This window comes from Tursiops truncatus, chromosome 16, assembly GCF_011762595.2.
Source record: "Tursiops truncatus isolate mTurTru1 chromosome 16, mTurTru1.mat.Y, whole genome shotgun sequence".
NCBI lineage: Eukaryota > Metazoa > Chordata > Mammalia > Artiodactyla > Delphinidae > Tursiops > Tursiops truncatus.
Genome location: NC_047049.1, coordinates 29611566 through 29638374, shown reverse-complemented (window position 1 = coordinate 29638374; position 26809 = coordinate 29611566). Strand labels below are relative to the sequence as shown.

Here is a 26809-nt window from a genome sequence, read left to right as displayed (position 1 = left end):
TGTGCAGCACTAAAGGAAAACAAAGGAGACATGCACAGACTTGGAGTGATGGCCAGGATATTCCGTTAAGAGAGAGAGACAAAAAGGCAAGTCTGGGAATAACAGGGAGAGTATAATAATTTCTGCTAAAAAAGGTTCCAAGGCATATTTTTCTATAAATGTGCTCCTGTGTATTTTGCATGCAATAAAATCATATCAAAAGTATGGAACTGGGAAAAGGCCACCCTGGGACACTATATTTGAATCTGCTCCCTGCCCCTTCCCCTCTGCGTTCCTAATCCCCTCACCCTGTTCTGCATTTTCTTTTTTCATAGCACTTAACATCTAACATTTTATATATTTACCTAGTTGTTACGTTTATTAGGTGTCGTATGCTACTTCTCCTTCCGCTAGAATGTAGGGTTAGCCGTGGCAAGGCTCTTTGTCTGGTTAGTTTTTGGCACAGAGTAGGTGCTCAGTAAGTGAGTAGAGACTAAATGAATCAAATGACACTGGCGGAGGGTGAAGAGGGAATGTTTCCTTTTTGCTTAATATTCCAAACATAGTGGCGAGATTATGGGTTATTTTTACTTTCTGTTTTTAATGATGTTATATTTTCTAATTTTCCTATAACCAGTATGCATTATTCCTGCAGTCAGAAAAAAATTAAAGCCTTCTAATTTGACTTTATTACATGCAAAATACACAGGAGCACATTTATAGATAACTATGCCCTGCGAGTGGCTCCTGGGCTCCTTCGCGGCCCTGCCCTCCCACAGCAAAGCCTGGCTTTGGCTTTCCTGGCTCCGCAGCTCCTCTGTTCCGCCCGCCCTCTCCACCTGGCTCTGCGTGCTCCTGACAGTTTGGCCCTGACCTCCCTTTCCAGACTCCGCTCCTACCAGACCTTTCCTACTCTGTGGACACAGTGAACACTCCCACCTCTGGCCTTTTTTCAAACCAGCCCAGCCCCTGGATGCTCTCCTCAGCTCCCATCCACACCTTCCAAATTCCCACCATCCTTCTAGACCTAGTTCAAGGCCCACTTCCTTGGGAAAACTGCCCAGAGCAGAGAGAATTTCTCCCATCTCAGTCCTCACAGCCACTGGGCCAGTATGACGGGGCATCCAAATCTGCTTGCAACGAGAGCTCCTGTGTCCCTCTGCCTCTCTCACAACTGTGAGCCTGGAGGGGAGGGAGCATTTCTCTGTTCATCTGTCTCTTTGCCATGTCTCTCTGCGTCTCTTGGTTTCCCCTGGTCCCCGTCTCTGTCTGTCTCCCCGCTGTTCTCTCTCTTTCCTCAATCCTTCCTTCCATCCAGCCTTCCCATCAGCTCCCTCTCTTCCTGCCCCACTGCTGGCCCTCCATCAATCAGGAAGGCCTGTGCTGTGCTGTCCATGAAGTTCCTTCTGGACGTGGGGGCCTTGGAGCTGCAGGCATGGAGCCACCTGCCCCTCGCTGTGTCCCCGGCTGCTGGCCCTGCTGCCTGCTGAGTGGCCTCAGGGAATCTCACTGCCAGGCCCAAGGCTGACCCACCGGGGCCGGTCTCCAAGAGCAGCCTTCCTTCTGCGCCTCTCTGGGAGTGGATGCGGCAACAGGGGAGGCTGCATGGGACCCGTGGAGCAGTTTGAACCAGAGCTCAGACCCAGAACAAATCCCACAGCCTTGCAAAACAGCAAAGACTGGCGTCAGGGCAGTCAGGGACTCCCAAGCAGGAGCAGGATCCGTATCCCTAAGCAGGGGAGGCAGACTGTTGTGAAGAGGCGTGGAGGCTCTTGGGCCCCTGTGATCCCCCCAAATGACCCAGCTGAGGCTGCCCAGCTGAAGAAGCAGATCTGTTCTCTTGGCGGGGACAGATACTGGCCAGAGAAGAGACCCAATAAGACCTATAATACACGTCTCAAAATAGCAGAGGCAGCTCATGGGACGTGTGGAAGGAGAAACCAGCCCCAGTCCTGGCCTCACCACTGATTTCCTTTGTGAGCCTCAATTTCCTTATCTGTACAATGGGGTGTGGGTTGATATCCAAGCCAGATAACTGGATAAACATCCTACCTATGAGACCATGGCAGTCACCTTGGCGTGGATGGCCTCACTTGGGTCATCTAGTAACTGAGGGGTCATGGATGTCCAGTAAGAAAGGGGCAGAGCAGAAGGACCTTGGCTGGCTGCGCACAGAGCAGCTACGGGAGGTCTGGCAGTCAAGTCACAGTGGTTAAGACCTCAGACTGTGGCGTCCAAGGAAGTGGGGTCCAAATCCAGATCTCCCTACTTTCTGGAGGTGTGATTTAGAGCAGGTTACTTAACCTCAGCCTCAGTTTCCTGACCTGTAAAATGGGGGTTATGGTTCTTAATTCATCTTGTTGTGGTGAGAATGGAATAAGGTACCTTATGCAGAGCACCTGTAGATTCGTGCAACTACCACCACAATCAAAACACAGAACTGCTCGTCACCACAAAGACCTCCCTGGGGCTATCCCTTTACAGTCGCACCCACCCCTCTCCTTTTCACCATTTCTAGCCCCCAGCAACTACTGATCTACTTTCCATCTCTATAATTTTGTCATTTTGAGAATATTATATAAATGGAATCAACAGCATGTAACTTTCTGAGATTGGCCTTTTTTTTTCACTCATCATAATGCCCATGAGAGCTATCCAAGTTGCTGTATCAGTAGTTTATTCCTTTTGATTGCTGAGTAATATTCCATGGTATGGAGGGACCACAGCTTGTTGAACCGTTAACCTACTGAAGGACATCAAGGTCGTTTCCAGTTTGGGCTATTACAGATAACGCTACTATGAACAATCATGTATAGATTTTTGTGTGGACATGAGTTTCCATTCATCTGGGATAAATGCCCAGGAGTGCAACTGCTGGGTCCTATAACAGTTGTGTAGTTTAGTTTTTGTCTTAAAAGGAACTGCCAAACCATCTTCTGGAGTAGCTGTTCCAGGAACGAACGAGAGACCCGGCTTTTCCACTTCCTTGCCAGCACTTGGTTTCGTCACTATTTTTCACTTTAGCTGTTCTAATAGGTGTATAGTGATATTTTATTAACACCACAGGTATACTGTATACCTGGTTATGTTATATACATGCATGCACACACATATAGATATATATACATACGTATGTGTGTCTATATATATCAAATGCTAGTCTTTAATGTGTGTACACACACACACACACACACACACACACACACACACACAAGACTAGCATTTTTTTTCATACCACCCCCAGCCAAGAACCAGTTTTCACCCTCTCGGGCCTGACATCACTCCCGCTGATCACGCATGCTTTCCCCAAGGCTTCTAGCCAAGAGAAGGCACCAGGTGTTTGGTGAGACATTTTAACCACTGAACCGACACCCACGCGGCCAGGGAAGCAGCTGGTTTGGGTAGGTTCGATGCAGGCCATTGTTTGAAGGACAAGGCCATGGCCTCGGACAAATGGAGGATTAAATCCTCTGACCCCAAGGTGAACTAATTCGACAGAGGCACCAGGATGCGGACCCCAGCAAGGAGGGGGCATGAAAACCTCCCTGCTGAGCTCAGGTTCACTTCAAAGCAGGGCTGCCTCCAGTGGCTGGTGTCACAGTAACGTGGTACCTAGAAGATGCTCAGGCTGTGAGCCCTGCATCTCGCCGGGATTCGGGATGCAGTTTCAGCACCCACCGTCCCGCCAATAGCTCACTCGCGCACTCCCACCACCGCCCCCCGCCCCGAGCTCTGACTCACCCAAGCCAAAGTGTGCCACGGGCTCCATCTCGCACAGGTAGCCTGAGCCCCCGTCGATGATCCTCAGGTGGGCCCCACTCTTCTTGGTGTAGAGCACAACCTTAGCGCCCCTGGCGAAGGCCCCAAACCGGGTTCTCGGCACCACCCGCAGCCAGTTGTTGCTGAAGCCCTGCAGGGAGGGAGGAAGGTAGGCCCGGGCATCAGCGGGCTGGGCAGAAGGAACAGGGAGGGAGGGTAAGGGAGGGACAGAAGGAGAAAGAAGGGGACAAGAAAAGGGGCAGAGGAAAGAGAGGAGGAGGGAGCCGGGCAGGGAGACAGACTGGCTGAAGTTTGCAAAGAGCAGTCCTGGAAAAGAGGAGGGAAAGCCAATAGACTCGGGGAAAACAGGGTTTGGAGGAGTGCCAGCAGAAGGCTGAGGGGCAAAGGGCTTCTGGGAGGCAGCTCTTCTTGGAGTTCACTGTGCTGCTGGGAATTTGCTTCCTCCAGGGCCCGGGTGTCCACTTCCTGCCGCTCTGGTCAAGCAAGCATCCCGGGCTCCTTGGCCCTCATCCAGCCCAGGCTCGGCACGTTGGGCTGGGCTCTGTGGGTCCCCAGGTCCAGGCACACCTGATTCCCCCGGAAGACGGACAGTGGCTGAGCCATGGACTCTCCGTGGGACAAGATGAGGTCCAGCATCCCGTCTCCATCGAAGTCTGTCACTACACCGCCTGCAACGGCACAGATTTCACTCTGTCCATCGGCCAGGAGACCCACAGGGGAGGGGGGCTCCTGACCAGTGCCAGGTCCACGCCCTGAGTGTGGCAGGAAAGAGCACAGCGCTGGGGATCGAAGACTGGAGCTTGAAGCTCCTCTCCTTTCCAGTGGCCGCTCATTCATGGAAGAGGGGGTCCATTTCCTCCCCCTGGACTTCTGAAGGAAAGCATGGGTGCAAATAATTCAGACTATGAGGGCTGCTTTCTGGTCTTTTATACACACCCTTTATATTTGCACGGTTTTTGTCAGTCTATCGGGGGTTTGCATATACCTGGCCTCCTTTTAGTCCTCACTACGACCCAGAGACGTGAGGAGGGCGGATGCAATTAGCCCCATTTTATGGGTGTGGCGAACAAGATCCGGAAGAGGAAGCGCCTTTTCCAAGGCCACAGGCGAGGCGATGGCAGGGCCGAGTCCTGGGACTCCTGATCCAGTGCTCGCTCGCTGACACCAGGCTGAGTGCCAGGAGGGGTGAGACGGTAGGACGCCCAGCCTCGCCTTTGCCTCTCCTCCCGGCAGAACATTACCAGAGATGCTACTGCCCGTGGAATCCCACGCCTCTGACCCCGCGGCCCTGGGACTGGGAGAACGGACCGTCCCCTCCTCTGCTTCCCGCCTGGCACTCCCAGGGCCTCCTCCCCCACTCGCACCCCTGCCCCAGGATCTCAGCCCTCAGAGTGGCAGGGATAGGATGAGCCCTGCTGTGGGACTGGCTGCACCACCCCTCCCGCCCTCCCCCCAGGCTAAGGGCAGCACTGAGACAGGGGAGAGCAGGCCAGAGCCCTCAGGTGCCCTCACCTGTGCCCCGGCCCTCGGGCTCCAAGGCATCACCAGGATTGAGCTCCTCGATGAGGGGGTCGCCGTGTTCCCTACGGATGATGCTGCGGGACAGGAGACAGGCTGTTCATGGACGACAATGTGCTGGCAAAGCCCCAGTGGGCTCCCTGGACCTCGAGGCCCACTAGCTCCATTCTCCAGCCCCTGAGCACCCTGAGACCCTGCTGCACGTGGGCTGCCACCTGCATGCCGACAGAGCCACTCTGCTCACAGACCCTGCCTGCGCCTTTCTTGGGTTTTAATTCACGTTGGTAAATATTGATTTTTCCTTCTCTAATGGATGAATTATAGACAGCCTGGGGAAGGGCAGCTGATGGATGGAGAAGAGGCAGGGATGCAACTACCTTCAACTGACCTTCACATTACTTCTAGCGGCCCTGGGTTTCTGAGTTCTGAATGCTACGCAGGGTTCCACCCCTACTCCGGTGCCACCTCCTCTAAGCCCTCCCTGATCGTCCTGCTAGAAGCGATGCCTTCCTGCTCTGCCTCTGTCACTTTCCTGGCCTTTATCGCTTTCTGCCTTGTGTTGAAGCTCTATATGAATGCATCTTATCTCCTCAGTTAGCCTGCGAACTCTTTGCAGCCTGGAACCATGTATCATTACTCTTCTTTGCATCTCCCGCAGCATCTAACACAGAGCCTGGCTCTCAGGAAGCTCCAGACATGTCCGTGGGGCGCATGGAGGAATCCAGAGACAAAAGGGAAGAAAGGGTCCCTTTGGGTTGCTAGGGTTTTGTCTGTTTTGAACTCTGAATCGTGATAATATTTGCTGTAGAAAAGTCCACTGTGAAAGTCCTGTTCTTTCTGCACGTTGAGCTGAACGCTGATGATGGCTTTGAGCTTTCCTCTCTAATTTTTCTCACTGGGTAGATTCTCGCAGCCTTGGGTGCTCTGTCCTGGCTGTGTGGAGCAATCTTGGGGCTGGGGTGGGGAGAAAGGACCAGGAAGGATCTGTATCACTCTCCCCTTACGTTGCAGGTGGGGCTGTCACTTAAATCACAGTCACCAGAGGGCTGTGCTGTGGCCAATGCTTTCTTTCAGGAGGGAGCCAGGGTCCCCTGAGCTGGAGCTTCTGGTGGCTGGATGGCAGAGGGTGCTGGCAGAACTGCAAGGTGTCTGCAGGGTTGAGCACATGTCCTGGGAGGTGTCCTCTGTCCGCGCAGGGCGTCTGTGCTGAGCACACCCACGTGTGCAGTCTGGGCAGTGAGCCGCATGCCCGGCAGTGCTTTTGTGTGTGTGCACACCTGCCGGAGGTGTGTGTCTGCCTCAGCCCGCTAGCATCCACAGTCCCTTCAACCACTCGTGTCCTGCAAGCTCTGTCACGGCTGGGCAGAGCCATCCCTGGGTTCAGGTGACAACGGAGTTAGGGGTTTCTAAGGCTAAAGCCCAGAAGTTCCAGGGCAGAGCTGGGCAAACTCACCCAGATTTGGGCAACCAGGGCAGGCTTCTCGGAGGAAGGGTCAACAAAGCTGAAACCAGAATGATGAGTGAGTCTGTGTCACTCAGAAGCGAGAGAGAGGCAGGTGGTGTGGGCAGCCTGAGGGGTCCAGGCCTGGTGCAGCCCAGAACGGAAAGCTTGGGGTGTCTGGCACTTAGGTGTAAACTGGGGAGTGGAGAGTGACAAGGCTGGGGACAAAGCCAGCCTGTGGGATGTATTGAAGGGAAGGTAGTGGGGAGCCTCTAAGGGGTTTAAGTGGAAGAGGGGTGTGGTCAGATTCGCATTTTCAACAGCTTGCTCTGCAGGACTGGACACAGGGCGGCAGCTAGAGAAGAGGGAGTGTGCAGGGTGGAGCCATGGGACCAGATCAACGCACATCCTGCCCGGCCTGGGACTGTCCCTGCTCATGCCTGTCACCCTGCCATTGTTAACAGGGCCTCTGCACTCTTCTTAAGCACCTGGAGTGGGTGATGAGTTCCCTGGTTTCCCAGGCATCGCTGAAGGGCCGGCAGACTCACACACACCGAGGCTTTGCATCCCTGGTGACTCCTACAAGGAGCCCACCATGTTTCCTTCGGTGACACGTGACAAGCCCACGTGGTATGGGGCAGGTAGGGGCTCAACTTCTAGAGTTGCCAGCTGAGTGGTGGCCCCAGCTGTAGCCCCTACACTCTCTGCTGCGAGCTCCAGACCCAGCCGTCTGCCACAGGGACTCGGGGCACAGCCACGGAACTGGGAAGTGGCTTCCACTGACGCTGTGCGGAAACAAACACACTAACCCATAGGGTGACCGTGTGGTGACCCTGTCCGCAGACAGCCCGGGGCCAGCCTGCCCTTGGGGTGGCGGGAGGGAAGCTGGGAGGTTTGACAGAGGCCAGACAGGCAGAGGAGGTGCCTGGGTGCTCGGGCCACAGAGACTCCTTGGTGCTCCAGGCCCTGGCGAGTGACACTTTATCAGCCAGAGAAGGAAAGCAGAGTCTCTGTTAACGAGCAATTGATCTTCCGCAATTAATCTGGAAGTTGTGAAAAAGCTTCTTGCAAGGCACCTAATTAGCAAATCTGGTGCCTTCAGGGGGTGATTACAGCTGGTCGGGATTGATGCTTTGTTAATAATTATATTTTAAAACACGCTTAGTCACAGCTCTCGCCTTTTATTAATAGTGGAGGGCCCTTCTGGGGGAGGGGACGGGGGCCTTGGGGAACTGAGCAGGTGCTCTGGCCCATTTCCTGCCTCCAAGGCCCCTGGCCCACCCTCCTCTTGCCACCTGCTGCTGAGGCCCATTAGCATGTTTTAGGCCAGGAACCAGGGCTGCATGTGTCCTGAGGTTTGTTCCCCAACAGCAGTTCTCAAACGTTGGTGGGATAAGAATCACCTGATGCCTAGTGTACGCGTTAAAAAGACAGATTCCTGGGCCTCAGCCCCTGAGATTCTGATTCAGGAGATCCAGGGCGGGCCCAGGGATTCTTTACTTTAAATAAACACTCTGGGTGGTTCTGAGGCCAGTGGTCTCTGGACCCCAATCAGAGAAAAATCGAACCTTTCCTCCCTGCATGCAGTGCTCAGTTGCCTCCATTCTTGTCTACCATTCCCTCATCTACCATTAATTGTTTCATTCAGCATTTCCCAAAGGATGTTTAGCAGAGCACCAATCCCAAGAGAAAAATCTCTGAAAGAAGTATCTTGTACTGAAATCTATTTGGAATACTCCATTCACCTCTTGGAAAGTAAAAATACTCATGGTCACGTTAAAGGCTCTGAGAAGTCCTGTAGTCAATACACCTGCCTGTCTTTGCTTCATCCAGATGCACCCAAACAGATTTGGCTCTGGAACCCCTTTGGGTGGTAGAGTGGAGCCTGGCTGCTAGGCACACTTTGTGCACGTCCCCCTGACCATTTCCTCCCCAACAGCAGGAGGCCCAGGACTCCCCGCCTCACCTTTCCACCCCCCGTTCTCTCAGCCTCTTGCTCAATCCCTGTCCTTCCAGCTTCTAATGCTCCTTCGTCAGGGGACCTTCCTCCTCCCTCCCCTTGGAGCTCCTCTTTTGAGTCCTAAGCCTTCCTCCCTGACCCCCACCCACGAAGGCTGAGTAGCCGCGAGCCAGGCTGAAGCATCTACCGGAAGAGGCGGTTGGCTGAAGAGCTGCGGTGGGCAAAGTTGTTGAAGAAGATCTCCAGCTCCTGGTCATTGTCGAAGTCGGCAGCGATGACTGTGCGGACAGGCGAGGGCATGGAGAACTTGGGTGAGGCGATGTCCTGGGAGGAGAGAGGGCTGCAGGTCAGCGGACAGATGCGTGGGGCGATGGGGGTGGCCTAGAGGCCAACTCTCCCCACCCCCGTGTGTGCGCGTACGCGCAAAGATAAAATCCTGACCTAGCACGTCCTCTGTCACCTTCCCTGTAAGGGCCCTAGGTATGCTGTGTTTAGGATCACATAAACTTCAGGCTGCTTGTAGGAGAACAAGGAGGTAAGAGGAACAGTCCTAATTCACACTGGTGAAGCACCTTGCTGTTCCCTGGTCCGGACCACATGGGGCCCTCCCATCAGTCACTCGAGGCAGGGCTGATGTGAGCACTCCCATTCTACAGGTGAGGTAACTGAGTCCTGGAGAGGAAGGGGAATTGCCCACTGTCATAGCTAATGAGTGGGGGCCGTCACCAGGGCTCTGATTCCAGACGCTATGCCCTTCCTAGTACGTGCCCTTCGTCCTCCGCAGTGAGAGGTGGAGGCCGGGAGGGCACTGGGCAGTGCTGTGCATTTAAATCCAGGCTTCTCCGCAGACTAGCTGTGTGGCCTCAGGCAGGTTACTTAACCGCTCGGATCTCACCTTTCTCACTGGTGACACGGAGATGAATAACAGCTGTCCAGGTTGTGAGCACCGCGTGTAAAGCGCCTGGCACAGGGTGGGCACCAGGTGGATCCCTGGCACTCTGTCCTGGCCCTGCCCACATCAGCCTCATGAAAGGTGGCAGAGGTGGCCTTTAGCTGTGTTTTTGCTGCCTTTATTACCTTACTTTGTTTCTTGGGAGTCTTTTGATTTTTTTTTTTGAGATATTTGCCTTGGGGGGTTGCAGTATCAGATACCTCTGCGCAGGGCTCACGAGGAGACCCCAGACCCAGGACAGCCCAGCAGGGACGTCAACGTGCTAAGAGGGCCTCGGTGGGCCTGGCGAAGTGTCCCACCTGTGGAACTTGCCTTTGAAATAGAAGAGCTGTGGAGGGCGACCTTTTGGTTCTCAGCAGAACATCCATTCTGGGTGGGTTTGTCCCTTAAAGACGCAGGAGCCTGTCTAAGTCCCAGGGTCCACGTGGGGAGAATTGGGAAGGGCACAGTTGGGGTTTCTGGGAGTGGTCCTCTGCCCTGGCCCTGCCCCTGGGCCTCCTACTTCAGGCCCTCTCCCCTGGCCACAGGAATGAGCTGCCCACTCTGGGTTGCCCAGGGGAATAGGCTGTCCCCAACAACGCAGTGATGAAGCTGACTGGGAGCCTGGCCCGCTGTCCAGGGTGGGCTGAAGAGGGCCTTGAGAGCTGGTAACAAAGAGACCTCAGGATCTCGAAGTTGTTATTATTCTAACGGAAACCTACATAGGCCCCTCGGGGTTGCCCCACTGGCTGCCTGGGCTTCCAAGATAATATATGTAAGATGCTTAGCACAGTTCCTGGCACACAGAAGGCACCTGATAAATGGGGTCTCCATTCTTATTCTTATTATTGCTCCTGTGAGCTCTGGGGCTGGGCTATCAGAAGAGTTAGTTGACATTTGGGACTAGATTATTCCAGCCGGTGCGTTGTAGGACGTTTAGCAGCACGTCTGTCCTCTGCACACTGGATGCCAGTAGCACCTTCTATCCCATTTGTGACCACCAAGAATGTCCCCAGATATTGTCAAATGTCCTGGGGTAGGGACGAAATCACCCCTGGTTGAGAACCTGGGTTAGAAGGAAAAGCTGAATAAAGGTGGAAATCATCCAGGATCCCAGGAGCAGCTTCTCCATGGCCAGGATGCACCTCTTTTTCACCCAGAGAGCCTGGGTCTCGAGCCTCTGCAGGGAATGAGTGGCTGGCCCTGAGCACCCCAAGGCGGCTGCCTACAGGGGAGGGGCTGTGGCAGTGCCCCAGACATAAGGGCCCTGCTGACTCCCCTGGGACCATCAAGCTTCTGGCAAATGCCGCCACTTTCTTGCTTCCTCGGGGGCTTTTGGCAAGACCAGGTACCTCCAGAAGCACCCTGACTCCCGGAGGTCAGCTCTGACCACCCCATGCTCTCCATCACCCTCCTGAGAAAGGCCCAGACTCAAGCTCACTGGGCTGCTGGTACATCCCTTACTGTCACCAGTCTTTCTGAAGAATTCTTGGTGTCACAGACGGTTGATAGCTCAGGGAGGGGGCACAGAGAGGGGTTCAAGGTTACCTTGTCCCCCACCTACCATTTGTCCAGAAGGGGCAACTGTTGGGAGCTCTGTGGCCTCAACCTCCCCTGTCCCGCCAGCCCCACTGTGCCCTTGGCCTGAGCCTCAATTTGAAAAGCTCAGGCCCAGGCTATGGGAAAATGCCCCCGACCCAGAGTGAAGCCCACCTCACTGGGCCTTTGCCCTGCTGCCGCGCACCTTGCAAGGCTGCTCTCTCTCCTCTGCCCATGACCGTGCGCTGGGCACTACAGACATCACAGCAGCCCAGGCAGGAGCCCATTGTCCCCCAGATGCTACCTTCCTTGTGGCCACCCCGCCCCCAGGCTCTGCAGAGCCACAAGCCCCTACTCAGCCTGGGGGGAGGCACAGGCGGGGCTGCAACCCCAAGATGACAAAGCAGGGGAGCGAGGCAGAGGCTCCTTCTTACCCGAAAGTGCACCTTCCCATGGGCGCTCATCTGCAGATAGAGGCGGTGGGGGCCATTCCAGTTGCCATAGACGATGTCCACTTTGCCATCACGGTTGAAGTCGGCCAGGGCGACACCTCGCCCGTGCTGGTGGGGGTCATCCACACCTGGGGAGGAAAGGCAGGCGCCCTCAGGGCAGGGCGCCCTGCAGGCTCCACAAACACTCACCTTGCCAGGGCCCCGTGAAGAGCAGCAAGGGAGGGTGAGCCTCATCCTGTCCCGATCTCTCCACAGGGGCCGAAGGTCGGCAGCCACCTGGTTGCAGAGAGAACCAGAGACTTGCCTTCAAGCTGCACTTGCCCAGAAAGTACTATTTTTACCCGTTTTGGGGGCAGCATGGGCTGAGGAAAGGAGACTTGTGGAGATTCTGGAGGACTAAAGCCCTCCCCAGCCACCCCTGACACTGGGATACATTAAGTTGATCATCACTCTTTTGCTCAAATTTCAGTGCTTCCCCAGTACTCTTGGGTCAAGTTCAAATTCCTGCCCAGGGAGCACAAGGCCCCTGCCTACGTTATCTGGTCTTTAACTGGTACCACTCTTCCCCCTTCCGCATATGCACCGGCCACCCGGGATTCCTTTCATTTCTCAAATGACCCAAGCTCTTTCCAGCTTCTGGGCTTTTGTTCAAGCTGGTCTCTCCTTCTGGAACGCTCTTGGTTACTTGGCTCCTTGTTTTTCTTCTGCTCCCAGCTGTAATGTCACTTCCTCAAGGAAGCCTTCCCTGACCACGCCCATGAAAATAAGCCCCTCCCACCCACGCTGCTATTCATCCTGACAGCCTCCCATTCTCCTCCCTTGAGCTGATCACACGTGCAGTTATGTTCCTTTGTGGGGTCCAGTTTTCCTACTAGACCTTACACTCCATGAGGTGAGGGTCTGTCTTCTTGTTTACCTGTGTTCCCACAGAGTCTATCTCAGTGCTTGTGGTGACCAGGTATTTTTCTGTAAACACTTGCTGAATGAATGAAGAGACATAAATAATTTGACAGAAGGCGACCAGGGACTTTGGTGACAGCAGAGAAAATACAGCACCATGACTAAGAAATGCACAGTGTGCCTTGTGAGATCTGGGAAGAAAGCTTGTGGGTCCAGTGTCACCTGTTTGTGCTGTCCCTGCATCTACCAGTGGTCAGTGGGACTGAGCTGATCCTGGGGGAGGATGGAAGGTGGCTTTGCCCAGAGGGATGGCCTGACCTCCTAGTTGCCCAAGGCAGACATGATCCTTCAGGTCAAGTGCAGAGCTGACAGGCAGTGGAGGCCGGCTCTGAATACCCATGCTGAGTCTTCTGGAGGACAAACTGCCGTTGGTCATCAGGCCCTCAGAGATGGCAGGTGATAGGACAATATGATGGGGGACGGGGATCACAGACCCAGGACACAGCGAGCTCTTGCCAGCTGCAGATACGGAGATCCTGAGGATAGGGGCCAGCAGAAAGCAAGGTGGGGCCCCCCTGAGAACCTTGGGGGCTGGGCATCCCCTTGGGGAGGCGAGGATGGGTGGGGGTGGGGGAGAAGAGGCAGGGAGACCCAGGCTGGAGAAAGAGGGTTTGCAAAGGCATGGGGGCAGCCTCCAACCTCTAGGATGAAATACCCCATTAATTCTCTGCAAAACTCCCCAGCCCGAATGTCGGTGGCCTTCTGTGTTGGCCCATTTCTCTCCTATCTATGAGGCACCTTGACAAGGAGCTGGTTCCCTTTCACGAGAATAATCGGTGCCAGGCTGCACTTCACAGCAGCATCTGTTTGGGTGATGAATGCCCTCTTGACATGTCTCGTTAAACCCCTGCAATCACTCTGACTTTCAATTACGGGCATAGCACCTTTCCTCTCTCCTCCCGTCTGATACCTTCTCCTACTCCAACTTGCTCGCTCACCTCTGCTTCCGTCTCTTTAACACCTTATCAAATCCTCTAGGTTTTCTCCACCACCACCTCCTCTTCATTTTACGATTTTTCAGCAATGAGAAAATTTGCTGCTGGAGCGTTTAACAGGTGAGCTGCATGGGAGGACGGGCCGGGGAGCTGCCTCCTCTTTTAGCTTTGCCCGGGAAGAACAGGGGAGCTGACTGGCTGCAAGGGTGCATTTGTGGGGTGTTCAAAATGGGAACTCCCGGGCAGAGTGCTGGAAGGGCAGGTACTTGTAAGTCACAGAGAATGGATTAGTACCTGCTCAGGAATTGGATGCTAGCTGCCAGCACCAGCTGGCGCTTGGAGGACCTTGGATCTATGTGTCTGCAGCCCCGCTCACCTCTTCTTCCGGAGGCCGGAGCTCGTCCCTACGCCACCAAGAAGGAGAGATCAAACCTCCCGTTCCTTGGCAAGGTGGGGAGGAAGTGGGTGGGGAGAAGTGGTTGAAGGGCAGACTGATTACATCCACATACTTTTATTATGTGTCCCGGTCTTTGCAGACACAGACAGATTATTATAGTGATGCAGGAGCCTGAGTGAGTGGCACATGCAAAGGCAGTGGGAATACAGAGGAGGCAGTGCCAATCTCTGCCAGGCGGCACAGAAAGAGGCAGGAAAGGCTTCACAGATAACACCTAAGCTGAGTGCTGAAGGACAAATAGAACTTTTGCAGATAGAGAAGGGGGAGAGGGTACTTCAGGTGGAGAGGATTGGCAGGTGCAAAGGTCCTGCGGCAGACGATGGATGAACACAGAGGGAGGAAGGGGAGCAGAGCTGGGAGCCTGGAGCACTATTTTTGTGTAGATTTTATTCTGCTTCATATCATAGCTATTCGTTCATTTGTCTGTTTCCTCCTCTAAAATGTCAGTGCCTTGTATGGGCGGGTGGGGGGGTGGGGTAGGGTGATCTTAGCTTTATTCAGGTCAGCGTCCCCAGCTCTTAGCACCAGCCTGGCACTTAGCACAGGTTCAATAAATGGCTATTGGATTGAGTTGCATGTTTAAGATGGATGTGGGGAGAAGAAATGGAGAGAGGCAGCTTAGAGTGGAAACCAGTGCTGAGAGACACAGGCAGGACTCAGAGGGGCATGGGCCAATCCCAGTCGCTGGAGAATGGATAACAGTCAGGAGTTCCAGACGCTGTCTCCCCAGCCACAAACATCCCCTGCGTCCTGAACCATGGGGATGTGGAATTAAAGGTGACAAGCAACATTTCCCTGTGCGGTGCAGACAACGACTTGTCCCACTCTCCCTGGGGCCTGTGGGACCTGGAGGGAGCAGGGCAGACCAGAGTCCCCTGTAGGATGGTGGGGGTCACAGGACAGAGGCTGTTTTACTCACCAGCACTGGCCGCAGCATCCACGAAAGTGCCGTCCCCCCGGTTGTGGAAGAGGAAGTTGGGCCCGTTCTCGTTGTCGCAGAAGATATCTGAGGAACTGCTGCTGAGGATGGGGCCCACGCTTACGCCCCGGCCGCCTGGGAGAGCACAGCGACTCTCACCGAGCGGCAGAAGCAAAGCCCCAGGCCCGCATGGAGGATGGGGGCCGCCTCGGAGGCCCATGACGCTGCTATGGTGATGCCTCGGAAGAGGCAGGGGTGGGGGGCGGGGAGGGGCGGATTCTGACATTCCAGATGCTTCCTGGAGCCCAGATCTGGGCTCACGGTTCCATAAACCAACGTGGAGGGTGACTGCACTGATGATGAGGCAAGTGAGGAGCAAGATGGAGTTACTTTGTGCCGAAGGAATGATTCCGTGAGCTGAGGAACACAGAGGCCACCACACAGAGCCTTCTCTTCCCTTTGGTAGCTGAATGGCACTAATCCTAAACCCATCTCTACCTGCAACATTTTGATCAAGTCACAGATTCCCTGACAGCCCCCAGCCTTACCCTGATCACACATATGCTGGTCGAGATACTGGGTGTGTTCCTGTTCTAAGGACCTAAAGAAACAGGTTCCAGCCACAGGTACAGGGATGCTTACTTTGTTTTGCTTGATGTAGGAAACAAATGCGAGCACCTGCCTGTCCATCAACAGCGATGCAGAATGGATTACGGTGCATCCGCATGACGGACTCTTCTGCAGCTACTGAAGAGACTGTGTAGAGCCCCGTGTATTGACTTGGAGGAACGCCCATGACGTATTGTTAAATGAAAAAGCAATTCGCCAGGTAATGGTATTGTGTGATCTTATTTTTATTTTCCAGAAAAAGGAAAACAAATGATACTTCTGAATATACGTGTTTGTGCAAACTTGTTTTTGAGTTTGGGGAAGAGTGGGGAAGGCCACACTCCGAGCTGTTCGCATTGGCTGCCCTGATGGGGTAGGACTTAGGGAGGGAAGGAGAGACAGTATGTTGGCCTTTTTGGGGAACGTCTGTATCGTTTGGCTTATTGTAACAAGAAGTGCTTCTGTAGTTTGAAAGGAAAAAATCCAATAAGGTGTATATTTTTTTTAAGAAAGAAAGCAAGCAAGCCAGCTCTCCGTTAGGGTTTGAAATGCCCAAGATCAATGTGGACATGTCACGAAGTCTAATCTTAAGGTGTCTTGAACAAACCACCCCCAACCAGTGAGTTTCAAATAGAGCCTTGAGAGCCTCCCCTCGGCCTCACTCCTACCCCAGCTATGGTGCAGAAAACAGCCTGACCAGAAGCAGGACATGCATTCTAGTCCCACCTTGGCTTTTTTACAAGTTGTGTGATCTCGGGCAATTTACGTTACCCGTTTAGCCTAGGTTTTTCTCATCTGAAAAATGCAGATAGTGTGACCTGCCTTTTCTATTTCAGGGCTTTTGAGAGGATCAAATGAGGTGAGAAAAATAAGAGGATCAAATGATGGTAAAGGTCTTTGTGAATCCTACAACCTTGCTACTAAGGTGTATCACCTGTGCGCTTGTTAGAAATGCAGAATCTCAGGTCCCCACCCACCCAAACAGGACCCCTGGGGGGTTTATGTGCGCAGTAAAGTTTGGAAAGTGCTGCTCTGAAGGGCTGTTCAGTACAATGAGAGCAGTTATTAGAGCACCAGCATGTGATTTTTTTAAAAAGTTAATGGGCACTCAGGCAGACCTGAGATGCTAAGCCAGGTGCCCTCACCAGCCCGCTTCTGGACAGGGCAGAGGTTCCCACTGTGCTAATTTGGGATGGAGGTTCTTTTGGTCCCCAGGCTCCTCCCATCCTCTGAGATTTGTCCCTGGAGGAAATCATGGGGCCTTTCTCACCTGTGCAGGTGGAGCTTGCCCACCAGGGGCCGGCTTTGGGGCCAGAGTGGGGCAAATGGCATTGCCGCAGTCATGGTTCTCCTGGTGGGGCTCCTCGTTAACACATCCTGGGCCCTGTGCCCCCGGATTTCTCCCAGGTAATCTAATTAGCTCTGAAGGAGAGCTCAAGCCTTGTGAAAATGGAGCCACTGAATCCACAGTACTCCCGGGAGAGCCTTCATTAGGAGAGCCCAGGCGTGGGGCAGGGCGGGAGGCTTTCAGACGCCTTTCTTTTCCTAAGCCAGCAGGGAGGGTGCTGGGCTACAACCTGGGCACCTCTTCTGCCCATTCAAAGAGTGCTGCTGAGTGGCTGCTGGCAGCTGTCCCTGCCCTGGTTCTGCCAAACTCCAGCCCAGGATCAGGCTTTGGTGAGAAACCCTCGGTCTTGTCTGGGTCCCCAGCAATTCCAGGTGGGGCTCCGGGACTTGCTGCCATGCAACTCCATCCTTCTTCCACCGCTCCAGCATCCTCCAATTTCCTCTCTGCCTCTGGCTCCCAAGCTGTGACACATTCCCTTCATTTTCTACAAGGCAGGTTATTTCCCTCTTGGACAAATTTCTAAATCTTTCTAATTAACTAATTGGGTTGGGTTGAAGCCTTGCACCATTTGTAACCTGTAATTACTAGAAAATTGCCATGGTAACCACACTAATTAGTGACAATTTATTGCCATGGCAACTGGACCATAACAGAGATGTTACCCACACCTCTTTCTTGGCAAGTTTGCTGCACAGTTGGGGAGCAGGTGAGTCGGCAGCCGGGGAGCCAGCCTCTTGGGCACGAGCCCCAGCAGCCTCAGGATGGAGAGCCAAATGGGGGTCTGAGGCAGGGACAGCCAGTGCCTGCACCCCTCGCTGGGGCCGCAGGGGAAACTCTACTTCCAGGTCCATCATGTTAGCTCTCTTCAAAGTAATAAAATCCATCCATCTTAAGTGTAGCCTGACTCTCCCACTCCCTGCCCGGTCCATGACAGAGGCCCCTTATTCTGCAAGTATCTTCTACCTGGACCTTCCCCTCCTCCCCTAGCTCTTCCCCCTAAGTCTCCCTGTCTTCTCTGTTACATCCACCCTGTCTCCTGGCCTCCTAAGGTTTAGCACACACCTTATGGGGCTACTGGGGGCAGTTAGGAACATCTTTATTTAGCCCTGGAAAATGATGTTCCAATAGGGAGTTGAAGTCCACTTTACATCAATTAATTCTTTTATACTTGAGGCAAGAACATCCTCTTGGGGGCAAGCAGTTCCCCAGTTGGGGCTGGAGAGGCACACCGGTTGGTAGGAAAGACTGGGGATCAGGAAATTCGAGCTGTGTGACCTTGGGCATGTCACTGAACCTTTCCGGCCATCTGGTTTCTCACCTATAACGCGAGACTGATAATAATAATAGCCCCTTCCCAGGTTGTCATAAATATTAAGTGAGCTGGTTTTTGGAAGGTACCTTGGAAAACGTCAGATGCCACAGAGTCATTAGTGGGACTATTTCCCACCCGTTGGGTGAATAATGTCCCTTTATTTTTCCAGCACTTTCAAGCTTCAAAGGCCTCTTGTTCTGCTGCTGGGCGTGAATGCTGCTCCCTGCCCATCCCTTCCTGAAGGCTTCTCACTCTGTCCACCAGGCGGGGTGGAGGAGGTTGTGACAAGGGAAAATGCTTCCCTATGGCCCCCTCTTCCTCCTGCCACATTCTGACACCCCCTCTGATCCGCTCAGTGGGCCTGAGCCCACGGGGCAGCCCCGCTTACCCTTAAGAACTGCACCCCTAAACCTCTGAACCCCTACACTTGGGAGATGTAGACCCAAGTCCAGTCTGGGTGCAGCCAATCCCTCTCTTAGACGGCATCAGGGCAGCCCTCGGGCTTGGAGGTGGGGAAGGGAAAGAGGCTGCAGGGAGCAGGGCGTTTGCATGCTGCGGCAACTGTACAGCAGAGGGCCCAGGATGAAGAGGCAGGGGATTCGCGGTGCTAAGCAAAAGCCTCCAGGGGCTGCCCGGCCTCTGCACTTTCTCTGGAGGCAGGAACTTGGGAAGTGTGCCCTCCAGGTCTTGGTCTCCCTCCGTGAAGTGGAGGCGGGAGTGAGAAGGTCTGCAAGGCTCCTTCCAGCTCTACTTTCCAGTGCATCCTCCTGGGCCCCTCTACAGTCTGCACCATGGGGGCTCCGCGGCGAGGCTGTCAGACAAGGAACCTGGACCTGTGGGACTATTCTGCTGATTAATGATTCTAGTGGATGCTAAGGCCTGCAGGTTGCCGAGAACATCCAAGATATCGTAAAAGAATAGCAAAGCACTGGAACATGCAGGGGTGGAGGAATGGACAGTGTGTGTGTGTGTGTGTGTGTGTGTGTGTGTGTGTGTGTGTGTGTGTGTTGGAGAAGGAGGTGTGAGAAGGGCAGGATAACAGCCTAAACTTCCTGAAATTCTAACACAGAATCATACTGTGTTAGGGCTGGTGTTGCTACCCCCGGGTCCTCTGAGAGTGCTCCAGATGCTGGGCAGGGTTCCGAGTGTACTGGTGTGGAGGGTATTAGACAAGGACATTCCCACTCACCCCTAATCCCTCTGGTCTGTCCCTGCAGGACATTGAGGGAGATGGGGAGGCAGGAGGACAGGCTCCATCATTTGTCCACTGGTGGGGATTTTCAAACCTTGGGCACCTGGTGGGTACCGGAGGGAAGTCGTTCCTCTCTGTGTGCCCACCCCCCGAGGCAGGAAGGGGGCTGGAAGTAGCTGTTTCACGAGGGAGGGCAGGAAAAGGAGGGGCAGGAATAGCTCCAGTTCAGTCCTGTGTACTAGGTATCACGCACGATTCACCTCACCTCATCATTTTCTAGGTGAGGAAACCGAGGCTCAGGGAGGCATAACTGCAGCCAGCAGGCAATGGATCACAGTTGAAACCCACGTCTGAGTGACCCCAGAGCCACTCTCTCCCCACAGCATGCTCTCAAACATTTCTACTCAAGTTCCCGCTCAGCAGAAGAGGGATCTGTACTCCTGGTAAGGCCCAGAATGGCCAGCCATAGGCTTGACATTAAAAAAAAAACAACTCTCTTGTTTTAGCTGAAGAAAATGTGTACCAAGATTGCATTTGTATTCTATAACATCTGTGTTTGCTTTGAATAAAAAATGATGTCCCTCCCTGTCAATCATCTTATGCTTCTGACACTCCGTGTTTCCTGGGGCTTTGGCGGGCCTGTGGCTGTACTCCCTGGGGGTCCCGGGCCCTGGCTGAGGAGCCTGTCACTCTAGCCCTGCCTGTCCCCAGCTGACAGGTCTGGCTGCACGCCCACTGAAAGGCCAGCACTGCCTGGGAACCCGGGAGACTCTGAGGCCCCCACTCTGCCACCCCGGGTCACCTCTCTGGAGCGGCTGGTAGGGGTCCTCCAGAAGGCCTCAGCTGGGCTGTAGGCATCTCCGTCTCCTCCATTTACTTCCTGTAAATCAGATCTGCCCTCTGTTTTGTTCTACGCTGCTCCCAGCCAACAGCAAAACTCCCCACCCAATATCATAAATCCACCTTCATTTTCTTTCCAAATTTCTTCTAAGTCTTCTTTAATCACCACCTTGCAGCCTGGACAGATGCTCCCTAAAAGGGTGAGGCCAAATTGCAGAGCTCCTGGGGAGGGAGTAGAGGCCAGGGCGAGACAGGGTCCAGAGTGAAGAAGGGAAGAGAGATGGATTCCAGTGGGAACAGGGCTGAAGATGCCCACGCCTGTGCCCAGGACTGGAGGACATGCCAGGAGACACATGCAGAATACCTCCAGGGCAGGGGTTAGCCCTGCTTGCTTTGTGCTTCCCCCTGGGCTCCCTACACCCAGGTGATGCCCAGCAGAGGGTCCTGGCATCCTTCCTTCAGAACCTCAGAGGAGGGTGTTGATGTCTGCTACACTCGGTGGGTACTGCCTGTGTGCTAGGCCCTGTGTCAGGCATGCTCTATGTTTATCTCCTTTAATACCCCCCATTTTGCAGGTGAGAAAACTGAGGCCCAGAGAGGTTAATAAGTTGCCCACTGCTGCCTGGGAAGGAGGACATGGTGGAGGTAGGATCTGCACCCAGTACTCTGGCTCCAGATACTGTCCACTTAGCAGCTCTGCTCGACGGCTAGTTCAAGGTCCTCAGAGAGCCTATGGGACGTTCCGGAAATCATTCGGGGCCAGAGAGGCAGTGCAAACTTTTTGGTCCCCACCTTCCCCCACCTTGAGTTCCTGCCTGTCTCTCTCATGGGGAGAACTAGTTCTCAGGATTCCCATGCAGGGCAGTTCAGGCTCCAAGAGGCTGCAGGCAGCGGGGGTCTTGGAGAACCAGGAACCATGGGGGAGCGGCCTTCCCTCTGCTCAACTCTGCACCAGCAGCTCTGGCTGCGCCGCCCTCCAGGGGCCCTCGAGTACCCCGAGAGCGGGCGCGCTGGCCGCTAGATGGCACTGTAGACCCAGTAGAGCGGCGGCCGCAGGCAGAATCCCGAGTCCGGACGACATGCCTCCCCTCCTCCTCCCGCGGAGCCGGACAGCCCGGTGCGGGCTTCGCCATTGCCCGGCCTGCAGACCGGTATGCCCAGGCCAACCCACTGCTACCCTGAGCAGCCCAGGCCAGGCAGCTGTTTCAGGCAAAAAAACAAAAACAAAAACAAAAAACCGGGAGCCGCAATTAAAGTCCAGAGGGCCAGTCCCGGGGGCTGAGTTTTCGGTGGTCGGGCCCCTTCCTCTTTCACCAACCCTTTCTGTCTTGCAGGCTGGAGCAGGATTCTCAAGCTGGAGGTCATCAGAAAGGTCAGCTGGTTGTGGCAGTTTAGGCATCAGGGGCCGGGGCTCTAAGTGCTAGTTTCTCTGCAAACCTCCTGTGTGACCTTGGGCAAGTCTCTTCTCCTCTCTGGACCTGGATTTGTTCTTTTGCAAACAGGAGGTTCTCCAGGGTCTGTCTGGCAGATGGGTGTTGTGTGCCTTGGCTCCGGGGACCTGACTGCACATCTGGCCATGGCTTGCTTCCCTCACTGCTTGCGTCTCTCCCCACTCCCCAGGCCCCAGGGCACCAGCCTGGAGCTGAGCACTGGCCACGTGGCAGAGCCTCGGCAGTCAGGCGCTTACATTGGGGTCCATTCCTGGGGCTCAGGAGGTTGCTCTGGGCTAGTTTTCCAGCCATATGTCCATGTGTTGTGAACAGAGTGACGACGGGGGCTGCACGGTAGCGTTGCGGGGCTTGGAGGGCAGGGAAAGGGTGGGCTGGGAAGGCGGGCAGACGGAATAGTAACTTGGTGGGCCAAATAGGTTCTTGTCAGCCAAATGGCTTTTGGAAGTCTGCAACGCTGCTCTAACATGTCCTCTGGGCATGCCAGCTGCCCCGGCCTGCCTGCATGCTCCACGGAAGCTGCTTTCCCTTCCTTGAGCTGCCCCGTCCTTCCAGCACAGCCTGGCACAGTTGGCCGGTGCCCCATCCCCACCCTGTGCTCCTCAGCGGTCTCCTCTTGGTCCCCTCCTTCCCCGTCCCTGGTTCCTGCCAGCCCTTCTGCCAGCCCCACCAGCGTGAACAGTGTCCCCTATATGCTCACACCCAGCCTTCTGAATTCTTTGATTCTGTGTATAACCCTCGCTCCCAGACCTTGCCTCCCTTCCAGCTCATCATTTTCAAGTGCTTCATCTCCCCAGTCTCCCCTCCTTCTCCTGCAGATCAAGGCACTTAATTGCCAAACCAGCCCAGTGCATAGAACTGAGAACTGTTCAGAAAAATTGTCTGCACAAGTCGAGACTGAAGCTCCTGCACGTTTATTCCTTTTCCCAGGAAAACATGGTTTATTACTGACATTCAGCCTCTCTGCTGCATGTTCCCAGGCAGAGCTCTCGCGCATTCTGATGGAGCTGAGCTGTGCAAACTGTTTTATTGTCTAGCCGTTTGTTCCCACAAACTTTGTCAGACAGGTCAACATCAATCTTTCCCTCTCACTGAGGTGGAGAGCTGGCTGGAGAGAGGCATGGTAAACTCGGGAGAGGCTGTGGCAACCCTTTCTGGGTAGGGCTTTGAGACGATGCCACCACCCAGGTGTCTGGCGGCAGGGGGAATGGCCCAAATGACCCTTCAAGGATCCTTCCGGCCCCCAAATTTGGATCCAGGCCAGCTGCCACTTGGAATTCTGTAGTGTAAATTGGGATGGATATATCGGGAAGGTCAACCACTGAGGGAATTTCTACACCCAAAGTGCAGGTTGGGTGTGAGTGAGGCCAGAGTTCACGTGAGAAGCCGTGTACACCTCTGGCTTCCTGATTTTTGGCGCCCCAGACGGGAACTGGATTGCTCTGCCATCAGCAGTCTATTGGCAGATGATCAGAGTTTAGTCAGCAGCCGTGCTGGAATTAGAAAAACAGCCTTCCCTAGAACAATCTCCCTGTCAGAGACTCTGACAATAGGTCCCCCATCCAGAAAGATGTGCGGGGAGCGTGACTTCAAAAAAAGTGCTGGAGAGGTTTTGGAACAAGAACACAATTCTTTGAGCTCAGTTATCTGAGACGGGACCCAGCTGCAGGTTAGGGATTTAGCGCTCACTTCCTGGCCGCTTATGTGCAGGTAAATAATTTTACCTGCTGTTTGGCAATAAAGAAGGCTTTAAGTCTCGGCCTCTGTGACTTGTCAGTTTTCTCCTACAGAACCTGTTCACCCATCATTCGGGTTACAGCAGGGAATGGGGCAAGAGGTTCCAAGGAGAGGATGATGTGGTGATGTTCTTGGCTGTCTGACGTCACCCACTGGCCCCCCCCAAAAGCCCACCCCTGCCAGATGTCTCATCATCTGGAGAGGTCGCGTGGGAAGAAGCCGTCTATGGGTGGTGGGATGGAATAAAGCCTTCATCCTCCCTCCCCAGAGACACAAACCCACCCTCTCCGGTGGTCTCTGATGTATTAGACTCAGCCTTGCGGGGTTCCAGCCCCCAGCCCCTCCAGCTCACAGCCCCCCCATGTCACTCCGCCTACCTGTGTATTTGCTGACCCCAGCCTCAGCAGCGACGTCTCTGAGCGCCAGAATGCCCCGGGAGAGGTCACTGGCCTCCGGATCCATTTCAATGAGGGCGTCAGGGCCCACATTACCGTAGGCGTAATTGGCGATGTAGATGGAGTAGCGTCCGGAGCCCTGAGGAGGAAGGGAAGGAGGGTAGTTGAGCAGGACCACGGCGCGGGGTCGGGGGGCGGGGGGCCCAGAGAGCAGCTCCCCCGCTCCTCTCGCAGGACCATAGCTCTTTCACAGGTTCGGCCTCTGCTCCCGGGGTCTGGCGTGTGTGACCTTGCACGACACAACTCCAGAGGTGCTTTTCATAGAGGCTACGAAGCACACGACACCCCCAGAGTCCTACAGCAAAGCGGCCCCGCTTTTCCTTCCATCCTGTTCCAGAAGAACATCCCTCCCTCTCCTCCACAACCACCTTTTTATAGACAGTTTTCTAATGTGCCTTCTCCTCCAGCTGAGCTCTCTCCAGCTGCCAGCCGGGGTAGCTGCTCAATAAATATTTGCTGATTGATTGATCTACCAATTCCCATTATTCTCAGTCTCGCTCTCCCATTCTAGCTCGCTCCAGCCAAGATGACAAGCAAATTCGTGAGCCATCTCCCTGCCCCACCTCCACCCTGTACTTCTTCACTCCTCCACTTGGGTAGCTCGATAGGCTCAGCTACGCCAGGCTCCTCCTTCCCACTTCCACCCCCTTGTTTTTCCCACGTTACCAGAAAGAAATAGTATATTGCTCCTGCCTTTATAACACTGTCTCAAATATGTACGTATATTTTCCCCTTTGCATCCAGGAGAAGCCCTGGGCACCAGCTCCTCCTTGCTGTAGGCATTCTCTTCTCTAGTCCAAGACACAGCCTCCTGGCTGTAGGCATTCTCTTCTCTAGTCCAAGACACAGAGAAGAGACACATTCTCTTCTCTAGTCCTGCCTCTTATTATAATGGTGTTTCTTCAATGGATACCTTCTTTCCCCCAAGAGATCCACACAATTTCTCAATCAGTTTTCTAGCTTTCCTCTTATCCCTTGCAGCATTTCCCTCCAATTAATCAGACAGTACATATTTCTTGAGCTCTAATGATGTGCAAGGTGCTGGGGTATAAATGTACTTAAGACCAAGTCTTTGTCCTTAGGTTGCTTATAGTCTAGTTTAAAGGAAGCTGACAAGGACCTGCTGTATAGCACAGGGAACTATACTCAGTATTTTGTAATAACCTATAAGAGAAAAGAATCTAAAAAACATAGGTATATATGTATGTATAATTGAATCACTTTGCTGTACACCTGAAACTAGCACAACATTGTAAACCGACTATACTTTAAAAGTAAAAAAAAAAAAAAAAAAAAAACGAAGGAAGCTATAAACACAAAACAACCCAGGAAAAACAGCTGAATTTAAGGCAGCAAAGTGTGCTCTGTCACCACCTCTTCTCAGCCCTCTTTGCTTTCCTCTATTTCCCGTCCAATGGTCCCATGACAGCCCCTCTCACCTAACTGGTCACTTTATCCCTTCTTTGGGACCATTTTCTTTGGGGAAACTGATTAGGAGACACTTGGGTCTAACAGGTGGGTGAAGCCAAGGAAGGAGTTCAGGGTCTCCTGGCGGAAGCAGGTGCATCAGCAATTACATGTCTGATTGAGTGTGTACAGGGTTTCCTGGGTGCACAGAAGAGGGGCTCTTAACCCAGAGGAAGGGCACCTCGCCATGGGGAGTTCAGAAAAGGCTTTCTAAGAGAAGTCTTGGCCAGGTGAAGTGGAGGGGAAAGAACCTTCCAGGCAGAGATGAGACAGAGAGTGATGAATGTCGGGAAGCCACAAACAGTTCGTTCAATGCTGTCAGAATGTACAAAGCAAGGCGGGGCCTGTGGGGGGAGGACGCTGGAGAAGGTGGCCAACCTGTTCTGTAAAGACTTCTCGGCCCCTTCATTTTTGGTTCCCTGAGTCTCTAGCCTGCTATCTGGGAACCGATGCTTTACAAGTCTTTTTACTCAAAGTGGTCCCTGGACCAGCAGCATCCGTGTCACCTGGGAGCGTGTTAGAAATACAGACTCTCAGGCCCCAGCCCAGACCTGCTGAATCAGAACCTGCATTGCCACAAGATCCCCAGTGATCCCTACACAAAAATGAACTTTGAGTTGCACTGCGTTACAACATGGTTTTGTGATTAGGGGAGAACTTTGAAAGGTTCTTGCCCATCACAGGAGCTTGGTATATGTGTGTGGAATGGCTGGATGAAGAGAGAATGAATGGGGCCAAAGGGGAAAGTGCACCACCACTGTGACGCTTCCTGACCGTACCAGCTGTTAGCAATCTCATCGACAAATGGGCAATTAAGCCCAGATGAACTGAAATGCACTCTGCTAGAAATTAGGATATTTATAAAATTCATTTATACCTAGTTCCTTACTTCAGTGTATTGGGTTGACAGAAAAACATAGATGTGTTACAGTTATAGAAGACTGAAGAAATTCACATGTGAACTTGACCCAGTAATTCTGGGAGGGGGAGCTGGTTCCAGGGGAAGGAAGGTGTTTCTGCAGCTTTGCGTCAAGGGCAGTGGGTCTCACCCTGTAGCCAACCTCAGAATCACCTGGGGGGCTTATGAAAACATGGATGCTGGGTCCTATCCCCAGAGTTTCTGATTCAGGAAGCCCCAAGAATCTGCATTTCTAACAAGTTCCCAGGTGAAGCTGGTGCTGCTGTTTCAGGAACCACACTTTGAGAACCACTGGTCTGGGGCTGTCAGTCTGGATCCTAGTCACAGCTCTGTCCCAACTGGCTCTGTGCCCTTGGGCAGGTCCCTCGCCCACTTTGGCCGTATCTCCTCACGTGTTAAGTGGGAATCATAACCCCCCTGCTTCCTGGCAGGGCTGCTGAGAAGATGAAGTGAGACAACGCATGTGAAAGGTCTTTGAAAAGATAAAAATGCTATATAAACATGAGGCAGAATCATTATCGATCAGGGAACGCTTCTTGTAAGAGATCGGCTTTGAGCTGGATCCAGAAAGGTGGATGAGTGATGAGTCACCTGAAGATGAAGGGCAGAGG

At 53.6% G+C, this 26809-nt stretch overlaps 1 protein-coding gene across 6 annotated transcripts in view; it reads right to left on the bottom strand.

Moving 5' to 3' along the window:
* Window positions 1-26809, bottom strand: part of CRTAC1 (cartilage acidic protein 1) — a 156102-nt gene that overhangs the window by 31589 nt on the left and 97704 nt on the right. For 5 of the 6 annotated variants that reach the window (XM_033841951.2, XM_073794103.1, XM_073794102.1 and 2 more), the window contains exons 5-11: window positions 23735-23891; window positions 14872-15006; window positions 11583-11728; window positions 8866-9002; window positions 5272-5354; window positions 4327-4427; window positions 3721-3889 (exon numbers count right to left, since the gene is read on the bottom strand). In XM_033841951.2, coding sequence (XP_033697842.1) covers window positions 3721-3889; window positions 4327-4427; window positions 5272-5354; window positions 8866-9002; window positions 11583-11728; window positions 14872-15006; window positions 23735-23891 — 928 coding nt within the window. The remainder of the gene's footprint in view (window positions 1-3720; window positions 3890-4326; window positions 4428-5271; window positions 5355-8865; window positions 9003-11582; window positions 11729-14871; window positions 15007-23734; window positions 23892-26809) is intronic. The other variant, XM_033841950.2, reaches the window with a different exon arrangement.